General features: G+C 46.9%; 1 protein-coding gene across 1 annotated transcript in view; it reads left to right on the forward strand.

Moving 5' to 3' along the window:
* Window positions 1-6,636, forward strand: part of LOC149862153 (substance-P receptor-like) — a 75,927-nt gene extending 69,291 nt beyond the window's left edge. Inside the window, exon 5 of the mRNA XM_090052965.1 lies at window positions 494-6,636. Coding sequence (XP_089909091.1) covers window positions 494-785 — 292 coding nt within the window. The 3' untranslated portion in view covers window positions 786-6,636. The remainder of the gene's footprint in view (window positions 1-493) is intronic.
* The last annotated feature ends 12,515 nt before the right edge of the window (window positions 6,637-19,151 follow it).

The raw sequence follows: 19,151 nt of genomic DNA on the forward strand, positions 1-19,151 counted from the left end.
AGTTTTGACCATTGCTCCCCAGCAACTGTGTTTCAGAGCACAACACAGAGGTGATGGCTGGCTGGGATGTGGCTGGGAAGAACTGGAAAGGCAAGTTAGTTACAGCAGGTGCAGCTTAGGGTGGAAGCAACAGCTCAAGGGTAGCGGTTGAGAACACTACAGAATGCATCTGGGTTTTTCTGCAGAGTGTGCATGAAACTAGGAACTCTGCTCCAACCCAGCTCTTGCCAGCTATAGATTTCAAGTACTATTCAGAAGAAAGGACGCCTTGCCATTCTCATTTTATGGAAGAGGGAGCTGATAGGCAGGGGGAGAAGTGACTTGACTGAAGTCATGCAGCAAGTTGGTAGCAGGGCTGGGAGCAGAGTTCTGCTTCACAGTCTAGCAGCTGGAACACATGACCACAGTGGTGTGGCAGGTCAGCCTGAAGCGTCATCTTTGTTCCCACATTGGTGTCCTTCCCCCTGCACTGATTCTGCTGTACCCCACCCAGGTTCCGCGTCGGCTTCAAGCATGCTTTCCGGTGGTGCCCTTTCATCAGTAGCAGTGAATACGAGGGGCTGGAAATGAAGTCTGCCAAGTACCTCCAGACGCAGAGCAGCATGTACAAAGTCAGCCGCATGGAGATCACCGTGTCCTCGGTCATTGGCAACACTGAGGAGGAACTCGAAGACAGCAACAAAGGGAAGCGCCTCTCTGCAGACATGACGTCCAACAGCTCCTCCCGCAGTGACTCTAAGACAGTCTCCGAGAGCCTGAGCTTCTATTCCAACACCCTTTCCTAAAGCTGCCACCTACCCCAGCCACAGCCACAACACCCAGCCTCCTACCCTGGCCTCCATTCAATGTGTATCCAGGTGCCCTCACATCTGCCTCTTCCTGCCCAAGATGCTGCAGCTTTGTCGTGACAGTTGCTGCTGCTCATCCCTTCTGTCTGACAAAATGTGACAACCCCTCTGCCCTCTTTGTGGTATTGTGAAGGTGTTTGCTGTACTTGATGCTTCACTAATGACACTGAGTGAATATGACTTCTCATTTATGGTTCAGCATGACAGAAGGGCAGGGAAAAGGAAGGCCAAACCTCTTAGAAAGTTGTTCTAGAATCGTCGTTCCTGGTCCTGCTGTGCCCTTGCATGTGAAATGCAGTGTTGGCATTTCCCCAGCCTCTTCCCATCTTTGTTGATGAACCTACCTACTCCCATGCTCTGTGCTGGAAGCTCAGGAATAAGACGGAGGAACGATATCAAGAGGGCACAGTCAGGCAGGCTGTAATTCAAGAGTAAATGCAAAGTTAGCATCCATCTCCTTGCTTACCAAGCAGATGTTGCAGCAAGGTTCTTCTCCTGCATGTGCTATCTCATGCCCAAAGGATTCCTGTTCCTTCAGCAAACTGAATGAGTTCTTGAAGTTAAATGCGACCATGCCTTACTGAAGACAAGGTTCTTTGGGTAAATCCAATATCTTGTATTAGGCCAACTTAAATAGTTGGAAAAAAATCTTCTTAATTAATAAGGCCATGCATTATGGTCACTCTTTCCTGCTCCTTGCCCTGTTCTGGATTTTGCTTAGTATAATCTAGAACAGATCCTGTACTAAAAAAAGTCAGGACTCCCGTAGGATACTACCCTGCACTTAGCCTGTTTAGCCTCTTCTGTTCCTAGATTTGACAACTTCAGTTCAACTTTTGATTGCATCCTCCATCTGCTAGGCTCCCCATGCACAATGCAAAATTTCTGGGGTATATGTTCCAGGGCCCAATATGTTTAATTAAAAATGGATACGAGAATGCAACAAGAGGGAGCAACCACTGTCACAAAACATGGTTTGCCAATTGAACAGAAGCCTGGCGACTAACATTCCTCCTATTTTTCTCAGTGCAGACAGTAACTGCGTCCAACAAACATGCAGGGTTTTTTGGCCTTTTCCTAAAGGATTTTCCTCAAGGCAGTGATATATCGTGAGTGTGATTTGAAGAGTTTCAAGAGAAGGGGGAGTCAAAAATACACAGATGCATTGTTTCACAAGGTTATCACATACTAGCTAAAATTACTTAGCAGTTGTAGACAGAACCGTTTCTACCGGAAACTGCAGTTTTGTCAAAAAAATCTAGATGTTTTGTGAGTATGCATCAGTTTCTATGACACTTCTGACAGCCAAGTGTCTAAACAAATCATTTTAACTTCCTTGTTTTGTTTCAATCCGGTAAAAATTCTTCTTTTTGGCTCTATCCTTTTTTGGTGTTTATACTATTACATTTATTATAGATCTATATTTCATATTTTTGTATATTTATATTATACAGTTTCACCTTTATTGAGATCATTTCCGGTATTGCAGTGAAATGGTTGCATTTCAGGTTAGGTTTTTAAATTTCTCTTACATGAAAATTTAATTTTCCATTCCAGTTGGAGGGAAAACACATTTCAGGATGTCAGAGTTTTCCACGGGACAAAACCTCAGCTCAGATGCTACATTATTCTCAAGATCTCATGTTGATTATCAAGTTTGCATTAGACATATTATAAACCTTGGGTGCATGAAGCAGCAATACTATTATTTGCAGCTTTTAAAGGCTAGTCACTATAAGAAACTGAAATGCTATACACAGGTGTACAGTGATTTCACATACGGAATAGGGGAGCTCTGTGTGTACCCCTGTTCACCCACTGAAATTTAAGGTGTTAAATCAGCCGTCAGTTGGTCAGGTTCTTTACTATTCCACTTGTGAAGTGGCTGCCAAAGGATATAGGTGTTATATCAATCCCCAACCTGAATAATTTTTCTAGACAGAAATACTCCTATGTAATAGGAATGCCCAGAGAAGTTTACCAAACCCATAGATTTCTCTAGTCAGAGCATTATTGCTGCTAGGTGCAGCTGGCAAGAGCCTCCTTGTACCCTTTTAGTCTATGCTCTGCCCAACTCCATCACTCAGAAGCAGTCTTCTGGACCCTATATAGGGCCAGGGCTGTGTCATTCTTTATAGCCGTGACTTCGTAGGGTTACAGCATGCTACCCTTCACACAACACATGCTACCATTATAACCGCCCATAAATGGCCCACTTCTCCTCCCATTCTCAAGAAGATCTCTCTTCTTCTTTATCCTGTTCCCTTGCTGCCACTACATCCTTCAAGCCACTGTCCACTGACCTCTTTGACATGGGGAATTGGAAAGGTCATGGATGTAGGTGAAGAAGACATGCAGACTTGAGCCCCACTTGACAGCACAGTCCTCCCACCACACCACTGAACTGCCACACAGCACTCTAGGCAGCATACGCCTGGTAAACTGAAATGACTTAATGAATGCACTGTGCTGGGTGCTTGCTCTAACCATGGAATAAATTGTAACAAATTCTTTTAATTGTGGGGGAGGTTGTCTAACAACCCTTCGGCTAAGCATACTGGAGCTGTACTGCCAATACGTTAAGAGGGTGCCACAAAGCACAACTGAATCTTGATGCCAGCTCTTAGCCCAAGACTGACTTGCACGTGCAGCCCCGTCGTGTCATACTGGTGAGAACAAGACCAGAGGCTGACTTATAGTAACTTTCTAAGCAACCTTTGACTTGGAATGTGGGAGAATCCCAAAGACATGTATGGGGAACAGCAATGAGGTTGCCAGAGCTTGTCACATGAAGTATTTCTTGCACATACTGTCCAAACTTCCAGCTGATGCTCTTCATACCTAAGTGTTTTTACTTCAAGTAATAGCTTGCAGCGAGGTAGTAATAGGAAACGTTACCACTTTCGGTTGTGAAATTCAAGCTCCGGGGCACACAGTCACTGGCATCTGTATGCTCTCAGTGCTTACAAAGTGTCCTGAATTGTTTAGAAAGTTGGGGGAGGAAAAGCTGTTTTTAATAATATTCATGTCGATAGCATGATACTTGCAGAGTCTACATCCTAAAGCACTATCTATCATGCAGGTGCCAGCTGGTTAGCCCTAAACATGGTTCTGCCTTTTTACACAAGTGAGCCAGATTCCCAATGAATTTAAATAGGTATAATGATAATGACTTCAGTGGAGCCTTTGCAGCAACTCCCTTGATGTGGCCCAGCTGACTGGGAATGTGGCCCAATTAAGGGAACACTTCCAAGGAAAAAGGCATTAAAAATATGTGCTCCTTCCTCTTAGATGAAGCCAAGGTTAAGAAACACAAGCTGTTCTGTGCAAGCTGTTCAGGGCTGCACACTAGAGATGGTGCCAGATCCCACTTCCCTGAAGAGCCAGGTCACTGGAATGAGGTGGGTGGTTTCCACCTGTTGCAGAGACAGACTGTTTTCAGGATATGTGGGTCTGGACCAAGTTTGGAAAGGGACTGTTGGTGCAGGCCCATGTGTCAGATGGGTACAGGAGTCTCAAATAAGTAACCTAGTTTTGGTGACTTGCTGTGCTGTGCAGTCACGATCTCGGTCTGCAAGTCCTCAATGCTGATTAAAAAGCTCAGGAAAGAAACATGATGGGTGGGGGGAGGGGAATAAAAACCCCACAACCAAATTGTAAGTCCAGTCAAAATGATATTACATCGTTCCTGTCAAATGAGTGAGCTATAACAGAGACCTTGGGCTCTATGAATTTCATTAGGCCTGTTCTCAGGTTTATTTTCAGTTCTCTGACCAGAAATCCAATTGCAGAACATGATGATTTCTTTTCATCTTTCCTGACTTTTTACAATGCAGAATACTAATGTTCTGAGATAATCACAGCAGAGGTCTGTCTCCATTATAACACAGGCATGACTCCCACTGATATTACCGGGAGCTGCCAGCGCTCTCCTGGCTGGGAAGAGATGCCCAAGTACAATCCATAGCAGTATATTTACTGCTGCATTCACTGAAGTGCCAGAATCAATGTAGAATTTTTTTCTGCTTCCACACAAACTTAAGGTTCAAGTAGACACAGCACCAATGCAAAACTCTGCTGCTAATGACCCCAAGACACTGGTGGGTCTTTCTCTCTCTTCCTCCTCACAAGAAGCTCCTTTTGAGCCAAGCCAGATCTCCATATCTAAATGTGCCAAAGCTGAAGCTAAAACAATCTCACTCGTGGGGACTGGTAGAATGTGTCCCATCTCTTCCGGGGACCAGCTTTCCCCTAGGAGGCTGGTATTCAGATATGTTGCTGCAAATAGGTAGAACCTGCCCCTTGACCCTGGTCTGTCCTTGCCGATGCCCTGATGCAGATGATGCCGCTAGGCTCAGACGGGGTGCATTACTTCACCAGTCTCTGTTATTTCTCCATGAGCAGACACTGGAAGCACACTATCTAGGGGCAGCAAAGACACTGTCTTCACAATGCCAAGGCTTTGTCTCAGAGCATCAGATCCTGCATCTGCAGAGCTGAGCCAAACCGCTACGCACCAGCTAGTTTTAATTCTGTAAATCTGGTGATTTCAGAGATCCATCAAATCCCGGGTCCTACTCCTTACACAAAAGCCAGCGAAACCAAGGTATAGAAAGCTGAGGTTCTATTGGTCTGCATGAAATTGGAGCTTTTAACCTCTTCTTCCTCATAGCTCAGGAGAAGAAAAATACCAAGTTTACTGTGTGTAAGCCTGCCCAAGCATCCACAAATCAATAATAGAAATAGAGCAGGAAGGAACAGGGCACACTCCTTCCTATTTCCCAGGAAAGAAGACATTTTTTCAAACAGGAGAAACTGCCCTTACTTGCAACCCATCCAAGGAAGGACAGTTCACTGTAGCTGCTAAGCAGGGACTCCACCTACAACGTCCAGCTTCCCACATCTTTAGTAATTGCTCCCAGGTCTGTATGAGAATCTCACCAGTGTTCCCAAGAGAAGCTGCTTAGCTCGAGAAGGGAAAGACCAGCCCCTATGAAGCAGTCTCTATTTACTACATTCCTCTAGGAAAGATGAGCGTCTGCAGTTTATGATGTTTAAGTAATGTAGAAAAAAAGCCCAGCAGCTCTTGACAAGCTACCCCAGATGCCCTTGGCTGGGAAAGTGGGATTGCTTCTTCTCTGTGGGAGAATCCTTCAGGATTCACAAACTATGGTTGGCTTCATGACTATATTCTGAGAGTTGCAATTCTTTTTCTGATCCACAAGAAGAGGCTTCCAGACTCAAGTGTTTTTATCTGATACTTGTCATTCCCCTTAATACTCACATATATACCCAGCACAAAGTGCGTCAGATCCCAGGGCTCATAGAGGTTTATCACCTTGTCAGTCCCCTTGTCCACAGCCCAATATTTTAACCGTCCAAAATGCCATGCGCACAGAGGGCTGAGTCAGTCGTGTAGCAGCTTAAAACCCCTTGGTTACAGCTCACCATACCCTGGGGAAGAGGACAATAAAATCTCAGCAACAGCTGGAGAAAGATCAGATAAATCACAGTTAGCTTTCCCTACCCATACGCTCTTCATCCCAGACAAAGCGATTCTAATTCTGTATAATACGATACACTTAGGGAAATAAAAAAAAAAAAAAAAAATCACTGTGTGATGTACAAATAGCTTGTGATGTTTCATTCATGGTCCAGTTAATTATAACAGCATTATATGAAATGGCCCCTGTAGTAGCTCTGTATAAGAGAACAAAACCTACAATTGGTGATTTGGTTTCCTGTTACATCAGAACAAATTTTCACAATAAATGTTTATTTTGTCATGCCTGTGTTGTGTACTGCCTGCTGCATCTGTGGTAATCATAGCTGATAATCGGTCCAGGGGGCGGCCAGCACAACCCAAATGTAGAATTGGGGTGAGCATATGGAAAGGATGGGGGAGGAGGAGGGGTTTTCCATTGGAGGACGGTGCAATCACAGAAACTTGAAACCTCAATGTGCAACGGATAAGAATTACCTCTGGAGGGCCTGCAGTCCCCGTGGTGTAAGCAAGCGGAGAAGGACAAATGTCATGGCTCACTGGAGCCTGTAGAAAGTTGGTGTGAAAGGTCCCAGGGAACCACCATATTACAATGGACCAATGTTTCACTAAATACAATATCCCACCTTGCAGAGCAGCCCTTGGAGAGTACTTACTAGCACCTTTCTTCTGGCTGGAGGGCTGAGTCGGACCCTGCTGTCTGGTGATAACCCATAACAACACAGTGATTTTTATTGATGCAGTGCTAACCAGCTTAGACAGAGAGGACCACACTTGGCAAAGAATTTAAGCTCAATCCTAGCTTTAGGCATGTGACTGCTGTGGGACATCTGTTTATGTCAAGATTCAATTTGTTCCTTTATACCAGACATAACTGCCCCAAAATAACAAGTCTAATAATGTGATGGCCAATAGCATATACAGGGATTCAGCTGTGTTGGAGAAGGCAGAGGCACAAGCTTCCACCACCACCTGATTCAGGTTGGGCTTTTGGAAATGTGCACTTTCTGTACGTGCTTGTAGCAATTTACCCCATCCTGATCTACATAAAAACCTCCTCTTGCTAGAGGGGTCACATCTATGCTTGGACAGCAATGTTTAACTTTGGAAATGAAGGCATACAACAGAACCAGATGGGACAGTAAAGTCCCGAATGTTTAAGTGGGTGTTTCATTCAGGACACAACAGATGGAGAAAAACAGCCCCATGCTTATAAACAAAGATGGCAGATATGTCATTAGCAACAGAATATCCTTACTGCATCAAAACAACTAAACCTCCTTGTAATCATCTCTCGCTCATTGTAATTTACAATCTTTAATTAGAGGGGGGTTGCAAAGCCAAAGCCGATTAGCCTCTCTGCTGAGATGCCAGTCTCTGATACACACATGTGCTAACTAAGCCTCATTGTTACAGGTTATCTTATTATGCAAAAGTCTCCCATGTGCTCCCGTCACACAATGGCTTTGTGCGAGCAATTCCAGGAGGAATCATCACTGTGAAGGGAAGACCATGTGCAAAGCTGTACTGCTTTAGTATGGGGCAGAGACTCTCAGGCAGAAGAAGAATCATGGCTACCCCTGGGGCCCTGTGACAGGGCAGGGGCCTAGGGGTGGCTAGTGCCCCCTACCATGCCAAGGGGATATTAAAAACACACTCACAATCTCACCTGCCACGTCTTTGATGTTAACAGTTTAAGGGAGGCTGCCCTTAGTCCTCTCTGACATGGTGCCCTGATGTATCCCAGTCTTAGTTCTCTTTTGGGTGACTCGGTGCACCCCAGCCTTATGGGTTATGCGTGGCTCCAACCACCCCTGTACCATGCCCCAAGCTTCGCAGATGTACCTGATGTTGTTTGGTCAATTCCCTTCCATGCCCTCACTGGCACCTGCACTGGGGCCCCTCTCGCAGCTGCCTGCACTGGGGCCCTGTCACAGGGGCACTGAGGTGTCCTGTGCCTTAGAGGATAGAAGGAGAGCTGTCAATCAGCAGGGCAGCGCAGCTGCTGGTTGCTGTGGCAACCAGCAGGTCAGGTGACCGGAAGGGGGCAGGGCCGGGCCCTTTATAAACAGCCCAGGCCAGAGCCCGAGAGCAGTTCCCCTCTGGCAGCCGCAGGAGCAAGAGCTCTGTGGGCAAGCTGAGGAGCCCGAGTCAATGGTTGCAGCCTGACCACTCTGACCGACTGCAATGATGCAGGGGTAAAGAGAACTCTGACGGAGGTAAGACAGAGCCAGCATAGAGCGGAGCTGGGTTTATGAGCTCAGGGGCTTATGATTGTCTTATGAGCCGGTAGGTTTCTTGTTTATGTTGCAGCCGCTTGGCTCATGTTTTTGTTATCGTTACACCGGAGGACCGGGTGAGGCTGTAGGGGTGCGAGGAGGCCTCACGGGGGCTCCCCAGTAGCTTGGGGGCTCCCGGTGCCCAGCGGGGGCACAGTGAGCAGTGCCACAGTGGCCACAGCGTGACAAGTGCTGGAGAGGCGCTGGGTGTGTGGGGGTTGTAGCCCCAGCTGCAAAAGGGCGCTCAGGCCCAAGGGGGGCGTGAAGTGCAGGAAGCATGGCAAAAGGCCCTAGAGGGGGCGGGAAGCGCGGCAAAAGGCCCTAGAGGGGGCGAGAGGCTCCAGAGAGGGTGAGGAGCGGGGGAAAACCGCAAGACAGGCCCAGTGGGGTGAGGCCTGGGCACGGCAAGCACAGAGGCACCGGTAGCGGGGTGCAGGTTGCAGCACAGGCCCAGAGGCGCCGGTAATAGAGTGCAGGTTGTTCAACCTGCCCAGAGGTGCTAGTAAGGGGGCGCTAAGTGTGTGACCAGCCCAGGGGTGCCGGTAGAGGGGTGCCAGTGGCGTGGTAGGCCCAAGAAGATTGGAGACAGGCGCCGGGGCGTGACGAGCCCCAGGGGCGCCAGGTGGGTGACAGGCCCAGGGGTGCCAGAGAGGGGCACCAGGGCAGGACGAGCCCAAGGGGTGCCGGAGAGGGCACCGGAGGGCAAGGGCAGAACAACGTCCAGGAACAGCTGCGAGGCTTAGGGCGTGCTAAAGGGGAGGTAGGAGGCACGCATTGCCCATAAGGCTGGGGGTGTTGGAGCACCCACTTGGAACAGAGGTAGTGCCAGTGCAGTGTCAAGGTGAAAGTAGGCAGCCTCCCTTACTGAACTTCATAAGAACAAAGACGTGGCGGGCGAGATGAGGGTGCTGGATCACCGTAATTGACACGGCAGGGGGTGCTAGCGAGGTCACGGCCGCTCGCAGGCCCCACTCCATGACAGGACCCTCTTGCAGCCGCCCGCACTGGGGCCGGGGTCAATGCACCCCAAAATGCAGTGCCCTCTCTGTTACCAGGGCCCCCACACTACCGTGGAGCCCCTTTGAGGCCTCCTCCATCCCCTAATAGCCTTACCCAGGCCTCCAGTGTAACAACAACAACAAATAGTAACACAAGCCCCTGGGCTATAACATAAAGCTAAACTGCCCTGTCAGAGCAACATTCCATCCCTACCGGGAGACACTCCAGCCCACGGCAGCAACCAGGGGATGCTCATGCAGTCAGGCTTCTCCTTTCTCTCTACACTGGCTGAGCTCCCCCTTCCTTGGCCGCCAGAGGGGAACTGCCCTCCTGGCCTCGTGCCTGGGCTTAAGAAAGGCCAGGCCCTGCCCCTTCCTGTCAGCTGGTTTTCACTGGTTGTCCTGGCAACCAGCACCTGTACTGCCCCGGTGACTGGCAGCTAAGCCTCCCCCTTCTCGCTACTAGGGGTCTCTCCTGAGCCATTTCCACTTTCAGGCGCAGGGCACCTAAGTGCTCTGCGACAGGCCCTTAGCTAAAGCATGTCCCAGGAGGCAAACAGAGGCAGAGAAACGCATACAGGTGTGCTCGTTATTTGCACCTGGAGCTGCGTATCCTTTAAGTAAAGAGCAATATGTTGTAGAACCTCATGTGTATGCTCCATGCATCGCCTATCACGTGACCCTACAGAGTTAAACTGTGAACCCAGAGTACCCATGAAGGTGGTACTGTGGGAAGGGCTGTGCTTAAATTATTTGGGAAACAGAGCTTAGCACTGACCCTAGAGTTTGGCAGCTGGTGTGGGTGGCCCCTTCCTGGGGGCAGTAGCAGAGAGCTACCCAGGAAGCATGCCAGAAGTCACAGAAAGACAAAGTGCTGCACCCTGCTTGGACCAAGGGGAGCTGAGAGGGAAGGGATGGGGACCCCAGGGCTTTCAGGGCAGCATTTTATATTCTCATTGCTTTGCTGTGAATGACTGCAAAAAGCAAAAGGGCAATGGAATAAAAATCAGAGCCCCTGGAGCTGACTCGCACTGTGACTAAGGCAGAGGAACTCAATTCTCCAAATGAATCTGGAGCATTCTATATAATGGCGAAGCCTTAGGGGTACAGTAAATTGACCTGGATCCAGCCCCCAACAGCAATGTGTGGTCTTAGAGAATTCCTTTTGTAAGCAGATATTTGCAAAGTACTAAATAATGCATTTGTTGATGACTTATTGCTCCATCAACTGACTCACCCTGGAGTGCTACTGAAATGCTTATTATGGGGTTCATGAGTTTTGCTGTCAACTCTCTTATAAAGACCTAACCTTCCAAAGACCTGCTCTGTCCACTTAACTCAATGCAACCTGTTAACCCCCTTTCCTGTGCTACTCAGAGGTAAGAGAGAAGCAGACCTTTAATTCCACAAAGGCCTGAGAGGCAAGTAGAACAGGAGGGATGCTACAAGAGCTGTCCAAGGGAAAGGGCAAGAGCTATCTGCAGAGACCTCAAGCAAGTACAAACTGCACTGGAAGCTGACAAGGGCATTCATGCACTTATCTGGACAAAACAGACAGCTTTTCCCTGAGAAATGTGATTCTAGTTGATGCTGGTTCCATCAAATTTCCTGGAGCGTCCCAAAGCATCTATGAGGAATCAGAACTTGTGGCAGAGGTGATATCTTTTATTGAACCAGCTAGATTTTGAAAATATATATATTTATTTGCACAAAAAAAAAAAATCTTTATTTTTTGTGAAAATCTAGCTGGTCTAATAAAAGATACCATCTCTACTACAAGTTCTGATTCCTTATGCCTCAATCAAGCTACAACCCGGATGCCAAAGTCTCTATGAAACATATTTGACCTCACCCTGAAAGGTTGGCAGGGACAAATAAAGAAGGTTTTTCCAAGCAGATCATCCCACAGCTGCCTGCAGTGGGGGCTCCTTTTACCTTCCTTTGAGAGCAGCTGGGTGTATAATGCCCAGGACAGATGAGAAGGGATGTCTTTGGACCCCATTAAGATCCAGACTCACCATGCCAAGTTGCAACGTGACCCTCTTTCCTCTGCCAACCTGTCTCTACCTTGTGGGACCCCTTCCCATGCCTCCTTGCCTCTCATGTGAACTGTTCCCTTCCCACCTCCTCAGACACAGAAAAATATATTTACCTGCCTGTTTCATTTTCTTTTCAGGATCTCGCTCATGAATTATTCCTTCTGCAGCTGGCAACCTGAATCCCATTCTCTGAGTGCAGGAGCCATTCAGAGCTCAGGGTTTCCTAAGTCATAGAGGGCTGAGACTTCGGTTCCTAACCCCATCCTGGACCAATCCTTGGGAGTGCAGAGGCCCAAATTTCACTTATCGTTGCTCCTTCTTAAAAGATGACTGAGAACCAAAGGGACTTGGAGTGACAGCTCATTTGTCATCTGCTCAGCCCCAGGCAGCATATTTAGACACAAAGATGAATGCACTCTGGAAGGAGTGTGGAGAGGTTTTCATTCCCATTATGACACCAGTCCCCTGTACAGAGTCTGCCAGGGGAGGGAAATACCCCAGGTACAGGAGGTGCATAAGATGCCTCTCTGCCTGAGGTTGGACAAATGTGTCAGCTCATCTATGCTTTATAAGCCCTTTCAAGACAGCAGATTGTAGCTGATACAGAGCTGCCTCCCCTACTACACCTTGTGTTAAGATTTGGTTTGGGCTCAACCTATAATTTAGCTTGAAGACATTTTATGTGGGTTCCAAGGATGGTGGTGAGCTATCAATAAACAGTGTTGGATCTACTCTCTTCAGGCCAAAACACCTGCTAGGAGCCTCCAAGTCACAGCTGCCCTGCAAACTCTCATTGACTACAGCGAGGAATTCTGCAGGCTAGAAGAACAAGGCTTGCATTTGGATCAAGGGGGGATAGAGTCACACAATGACTCTTTACAGTCACACAAATGTGCTTCTCCGTGGGTGGCCTGGGTGTCAAGCAGGGGTTAGCTGCACAAAAGTTGAGCCACCCTGACTGCTACTGGCTTGCATCACACAGCACAAGGAATCAGGGAGGAGGGAGCATCCAGAGCAGGTGAGGCTTCATATGCAAAAGCACTCAGAACCAGCAGCTCTCATTACAGCACAATGTTGGAGGCTAGGGGCAGGGGAAGAGCAGGAAGAGTTGAATCCTGAAGTTCCCTGGAGAGCAGAGTGCCTCAGAACATCTGGAATTTATTTAAGAATATCCCGACCTGGACAGACAGTGCACAAACAGGTACAGCCTAAGGAAATCATGTAGAATGGTACAACCCAACTCAGTACAATAGACATGAGGGGTATGGAGGAATGTTGTAGTTAAGTAAGTAAGGCAATGATGAAGGTTGTCTTATGATACTACTTATGAGTCTCAGCCTCATTCGGGGCCTGTTGTGTCCCAGGCTGCCTAGACAAGAGGAACAGAACAAGAGACAGGTAACAGAAAGGTGAAGTGACTTGCCCTGGGGTGGAAATCAGGTCTCTTCCACCTCGTCATCCCTAAGTCACACTGCCCCAAACATGTCTCTCCCTTCCCCCCACACCCAAACACATTCAACTTTTCTCAAAGCCTGGGCCCAAATCCCTGAAAACAATAGGAGTTTTGCCACTCCCCCACAAGAGACCAGGGTCAGCCAACAAGAGAAGCTAAGAAAGCAACATCTGCAAGTTTATAGGAACAAAATATCTTGGACTGCAGGAGCCCAGCTGTAATACATGAATGTGAAAAATGCCTAACCTCAGTGTGGGCATCAGAGTGGCACAAAGATTTGTAATGTGCCATCTACCTGTTACCTTGAACAGGCAGCCTTTTCTGGCAGCAGCCCAGAATGATCCACACCAGGTTAGAGGCAGGAGGATGGGTGGGTGCTAGGACCTGGCTGCCACTGCCCCTTGTCCCCAAGGTGGCACAGAGGAAACTGCCTGCAGTTGGTGATAGTTCCTGCCGCAGACATGAGGACAGTACCCGCTGCTGAACCCCCATGGCTTCAAGCTGGATCAGACCCACAGATTGCTGACCCCTGTGCTAACTTGTACGACTCAACAGACATTCTCTGCATGCAGAAAAATTACTTATGCCCAAGATAGCTTGTGTTTCCATCTCTTATTCCCTTCAAAATCTACATGCCAAGATGGACTTTCTCTTTACAGAATAGTCTACTTTTAATCAAGTGCATAAAGCCATTTAACTTTCCTTTTCTATTCTACACCCCTCCAACTCCCAACCCCCAATTCATTCATCATCATTTTAGGAAACATATGCAATAAATGATGCAAAAAAAAATGCGATAAATGAAATCTGCCTAAACACTGAGAAAACCGATGGGACCGTGCTTATTGAAAGGCATTGAAGTCTCATCTGCTGAACTAATAGAGTACAAAAATCATATGAACTAATTGTACCATCCTGGTGAAAAAGCGCACGGAGTCAGAAAATGATGCCCTCCAGAAAATGATGATCATTGTGAGCACGGGTTTTTGCTTGTTTAAAAATATTCAGTTGCCATTCCCCAATATCAAGCTTCATTTAGCCCTTAAGAACTTTGGATCTGTAGAAGCCATCTATTGTCTGTGTATCAGGATTGCCAGGGACTCCTTCTCAAGGGCAAAATGCACTCGGACTGTGGAACTGTCTGCCATGAGAAAGGACAAGAACTCCATCAATGCAGACACTACATATGGTGTATGTGGACTCTTGGAAATGCTGAATGATGTCCAAAGGATGTGGAGTGTCCTAATTCCAAATGAGCTCAACCAGAGGTCCTCTAGTAGACCTTAGTCCTCAGGCAGAGAAAGATGATGAGCTTTCCCTGAGCTTCAGGTGCCCCACATCAAACCAGATCTTCAGTGGGTAAGCAGACTGGGTTCCATGCCCAGGGCTGCCACCCCACCAGGGAACATAGCTTCCCTTCTCTGTGTCATCTACAGAAATGGAGGCAGCGACATTAAAAAAGTCTTAGAAACCCCTGGGTGAAAGGCATGAAACAGCATGGTGCAGGAAGCAGAACAGACATGGCTTTTAACTGAGTGATGCTGAATATTTGGGCTGATACTACGCACATTAGGGGGACTCCAGGAATCACACCTGGAAGGGATAAATAATTGCAACAGCAGCCCTTCTCATGGGTAGCAGCTCTGCACAGAGCCGCTGAAAGTGCCTAGACAGCACACAGATTTAGGAAAGCCAGTCCACCTTTTACCTCTATTATCTAACTTACCTCCTAAATGGTGAGCTGTAATGGGGAGTGTTACTGAGTGCTGGAGTGATGTTGTAGGTGTGATGGTCTACTAAGACATGAAGCAACTAAGGCCTCTGGTACATGTTACACTTAAGACATGATTAACCAGCTAATCACATCATAAGTAGTTACCCAGCCATGCATTCAATTAATGGTGTGACAGGAACCAGCAACAAAGTTATCACACAAAAAAAGTGTAATAACTTTGTGCTGTTTCTTATCACACCATCAATTGACCATGTGTCCAGGGGTGTGTCCCCATGGCTGGGATCCCCATCAGCTGATCCTGGGCTCCCTCTGCACTGGCAGTAAGGCATGATGGGACCTGATGCTGGATCCCACAGTCATGTGTGGCACAGCAGGATTGTGGGGATCCCAAATCAGATCCCATTGCACCTTCACTTTCATGTCTGCCAGGAAGCTAAGTGTTTCTTAATTATATAGTGACCTAGTACAACAGGGTCCTGATCCCTTACTAGAGCCCTATGCTCTGCTCCAATAAATCCAAATTGTTGGGCATTTCTAATAGACCAGTATTCATAGCTTTGGATCCACTGCTTCTCAAGCTACCCACTCTGGACCCATTGCTTCTCAAAGGCTGGGGCCTGTGGTCAGTACAGAGCCTATGGGGGGGGCGTGCTTTGGCAGCTCATGAAAGTTTAATGCATAAAAAGCACAGGACAAGTAATGCAACATTGTCTTCTCTGTGGCTATGAAAGGGCGCATTATCCATCCCCCTTGAACCAGAACGGCAGCACCTACACAGGCAGTTTTGCAGGCATGCCAGGCAGAAAGGATTTGTTTTGCAGTTAATGAAGGGCCTGCAAACAGCAAATTAATTTGGCAGGAGTTCGTGCTGATGAATAATGAAAGGAAGTGGTTCCTACATTGCAAACAACCTGCATGTTACTCTGTCATTGCCAGAAGGAGCACGCACTCCCACAGCTGGTTTCTAAACAGGTGCAGAATGGCCTGACTCATTAGGTGGGGTTTAAAACCTGATGTGATGAGTCACATAGGGCACAGCTACCTTTTTGCTAGTGAAGGAAACAAGAAAGGCTCACAGGCAACTTCCCATTTTCTTGGCAAATAGCCCCTAACCTGTGCCCTCAGAATATACCTCACTACAACCACTCCGAGACTGCTCACTGCAATTTGTGCTCTGTGCAGGGGGCAGGCACCAGGCTGAGGCACCCCTTACACTCCTGGGGACCTCCAAAGCACTGAAGGCTTGGGAGGGAATATCACCTGTGATCCCATGCTGGCACAGCACCAGGGAACTCAAGCATCTGCAGAGTAGGGCTGCTCTCGTCAGGTAAGGCAAAATCCAGTGCACTCTGCATCTCCAAAGGCTAGCTACAAACTCAGGTCCTTATGGACAGCAGTCTTGGAGCAGAGATGGTCAAACAGCACACCAAACAGCCTCTTGTTTCAGGAAAAAAAACAGTTCCACATGGATTTCCAGTTACTAGGGAGTAACTCTGCCCAAACCATTGGCTCTAATCAGAGGTTAGAGCACACTATTACTCTGCTCCTCTTCATGAATCTGAGATCACACATACCCTGGCCTCTTAAACACAGCCACCATCATGACAGAGTGCCTTTTCCACATGGAAAGTTTGCTTGCCAGCCAACTAAATGAATTTGGAAGCGTAGTAATGGCACCATTTGATGATGCCTTTTGATGTTTTAAGCCTGGCTGAGGAGAGTCCACAGAGGGCTCACGTTGATTTAACTAAATCAATCTAAGACAAACTTGCAGTAAAACAAGCAATACTGGGCATGTAGACAAGGTCTTGCCTTTCAGAAGCCCCTAACAAGAAATTTCACTTCATGACATTGTTTGAGAGAGAGCTTGGAGAAGTAAAAATGTTTTACAAGGCTGACCTGCCATACACAGCAGACTTACTTTTTCACTGGAGAACAAGTAGGCTTTGGATGAATCATCATCAGAACCTATTTGTTGTAAAAGCCACTTAAAATGTAAATACCATGTGTACACTTGAAAAAAATATTTAACATGGTGACACTCTCTGCAAAAAACAAGCCCTGGTCTTTCGGGAGACAGCAAGGGTGACATGTGGTTGAATTAGATTGAAAAAAATATAAGAGCCCCAACTGGCAAAAATGAGCACAGCTCTGAAGCGCACAGTCCAGGCCAGGAAAATGTGACAATGTACATACACCAGCTCAGAATCTGCCTGATAGCTTTAATGCAAATACCTTAAACTCAGAGGTGCAGGCACCCATACCACAGCTGGCCCATGCCCCGTAACTTAGGGTTTATCATTCACATCCTATAAGAGAAACCCTTGCCAGAATTTTGTGATGTGTGTCCAGTGCCTAACACAAAACAGCCGTGATCACTGCTTGACAAACAACAACAGGAAGTTCTGGTGAGTGCCATACTTTGCAGGAACAAAGTAATCAAGCTGCAACTGGAACATTAAACTGGGATGAGATCTAAGTTTGCTAATTGCTGCTAAATTTTGGCTGGGTTTTCCCAACAACCTTTACTCAGCTTCACGCAGAGAACTGGACTGGGATCCAAGCCAAATGCCCCTGCCCCCTCCAAATCCTCAGGTTTTACAGGGCAGCACTGCAAAGGGAAATGACAGATCTGGAGAAGGTCTGCTGAAGACTTATGTTAAGACCCAAATAGCACAAAGCATTTTGGAGTGCCTTCCATTTGAGGGTACCAACCTGATATGCTGGGATCAGGTTTTCAGGAGTTCAGTTCCCAAACCCAGCAACCATCCACGGAGAATCCTTAACCCCTGCCGCACAACCTGTGCCTCATTCTCAGCTTTTTCTTAGGCCAGATATTCACATTAAAAGCTTTTTTTCCAGAGAAGTAACATCTCTGGAGCTCCAAAGATAAGCAATGGGAGCTGATAGAGCTTGCAACCCCTGGGGAGGGGGGTGAGAAACAGGTGCTAAGTTTTAAAGTGGGCTCCTCAGAAAATGAAGGCACACAAAACCAGCACATGTGCAACTGTGTGGGGTCTAATCCCCAAGATTATACACTGGGTATAAACCAGAATGGAGAAGAGTTCAGGAAACTCAAGCACTGAGATCACACACAAGGAGCCAAAAAGAAGGGACTGAATTCTCAACCTAAGCTACAATGGACTAAATCTAAATGCAGGAGCCAAGGGGCTGAACAGAGACCCTGTATTTTGCCTTTGGAACAAGGGAGCAGTCAAAATACAAGTTTACTTCAACATGTATGGCATTTTGGTCCTGAAGTAGAGCAGTAAAAAAGGAAATAAACAGCTCCTCGGGTTACTGCTCAGTAGCTTTGGCCCTGCTCTGCAGATGATTTTACACTGTTTTAAGATAAATGTTGGCATTTGGAGATGGCTGAGAACAAACAGATACAGCTGGGTGGTTTGATTGACAGCTTGTGAGAAAAACCAAACCTGAGAAAATTCTGGTTCACACCAAGGACAAAAAGGGTTTTGTGTTCTCTCCTTGTCTGAAATGTAACAACAACAACAGAAAATCATGTTTCAATTACTGAAATATAATTTATATCCAAGGAAGGACTAAAGATGTTCCCAGAATATGAAAAAAAAATGTCAAGAAGAAAAAAACCAAATTAACCTGGCATTTGAGCTAAGCCATTAATCATGTAGGAGGGAACTGTAAGAAGAAAGATACTACGTGGCATGTGTTGGACCACAGCCAGGGTAGATCTGAACTCCATACAACGTTATTTTTTTTAAATGAAAAAGAAATTATGAGGAGATTCTCATCCTTCTACTAGCCTGGACAGCTATTACCACCCTAGCAAATATCTGTGCAGCCACCCATTCTCCTTGAAGTCACCTTCCTCTCTTTTCCAAGCAGAAGCTATACCTACTTATTACAAGCATTTATCCACATTTACAGTAAATGTATTTACAAAATGACTCCTGCTCCCATGAACTCATCTCTGCAGAAGGTCATTAGCAAATAATGAGCAGCATTTAATTTTTGGTTCCTGGAACAGGCAAGTGGTGTTTCATGTATTCAGACTGCCACAAAGGCTTCAAGTACCTGTCCAAGGTACTGGATTGTGTTCCTGCTTATTTGTATTCTAGTTTTAAGCTGCAGAGGTGCAGGCTGTAGCCATGCTGGTTTAAGCACATAGGCAAACAAGGTTTTTTGGGTAAATCTGATGTCTTTCATTAGACCAACTAAATAGTTGTAAAAATTGTTCTTAGTAAGCTTTCAGGTTTAAAAACCCTTCATCAGGCTGGGGAAGCATCTGCAGTTGCTGTGTGTGCTTCCTGGCTGGGG

The sequence above is a fragment of the Crocodylus siamensis genome, chromosome 6 (assembly GCF_052110815.1).
Source record: "Crocodylus siamensis isolate JL-2025a chromosome 6, ASM5211081v1, whole genome shotgun sequence".
Taxonomy (NCBI): Eukaryota; Metazoa; Chordata; order Crocodylia; family Crocodylidae; genus Crocodylus; species Crocodylus siamensis.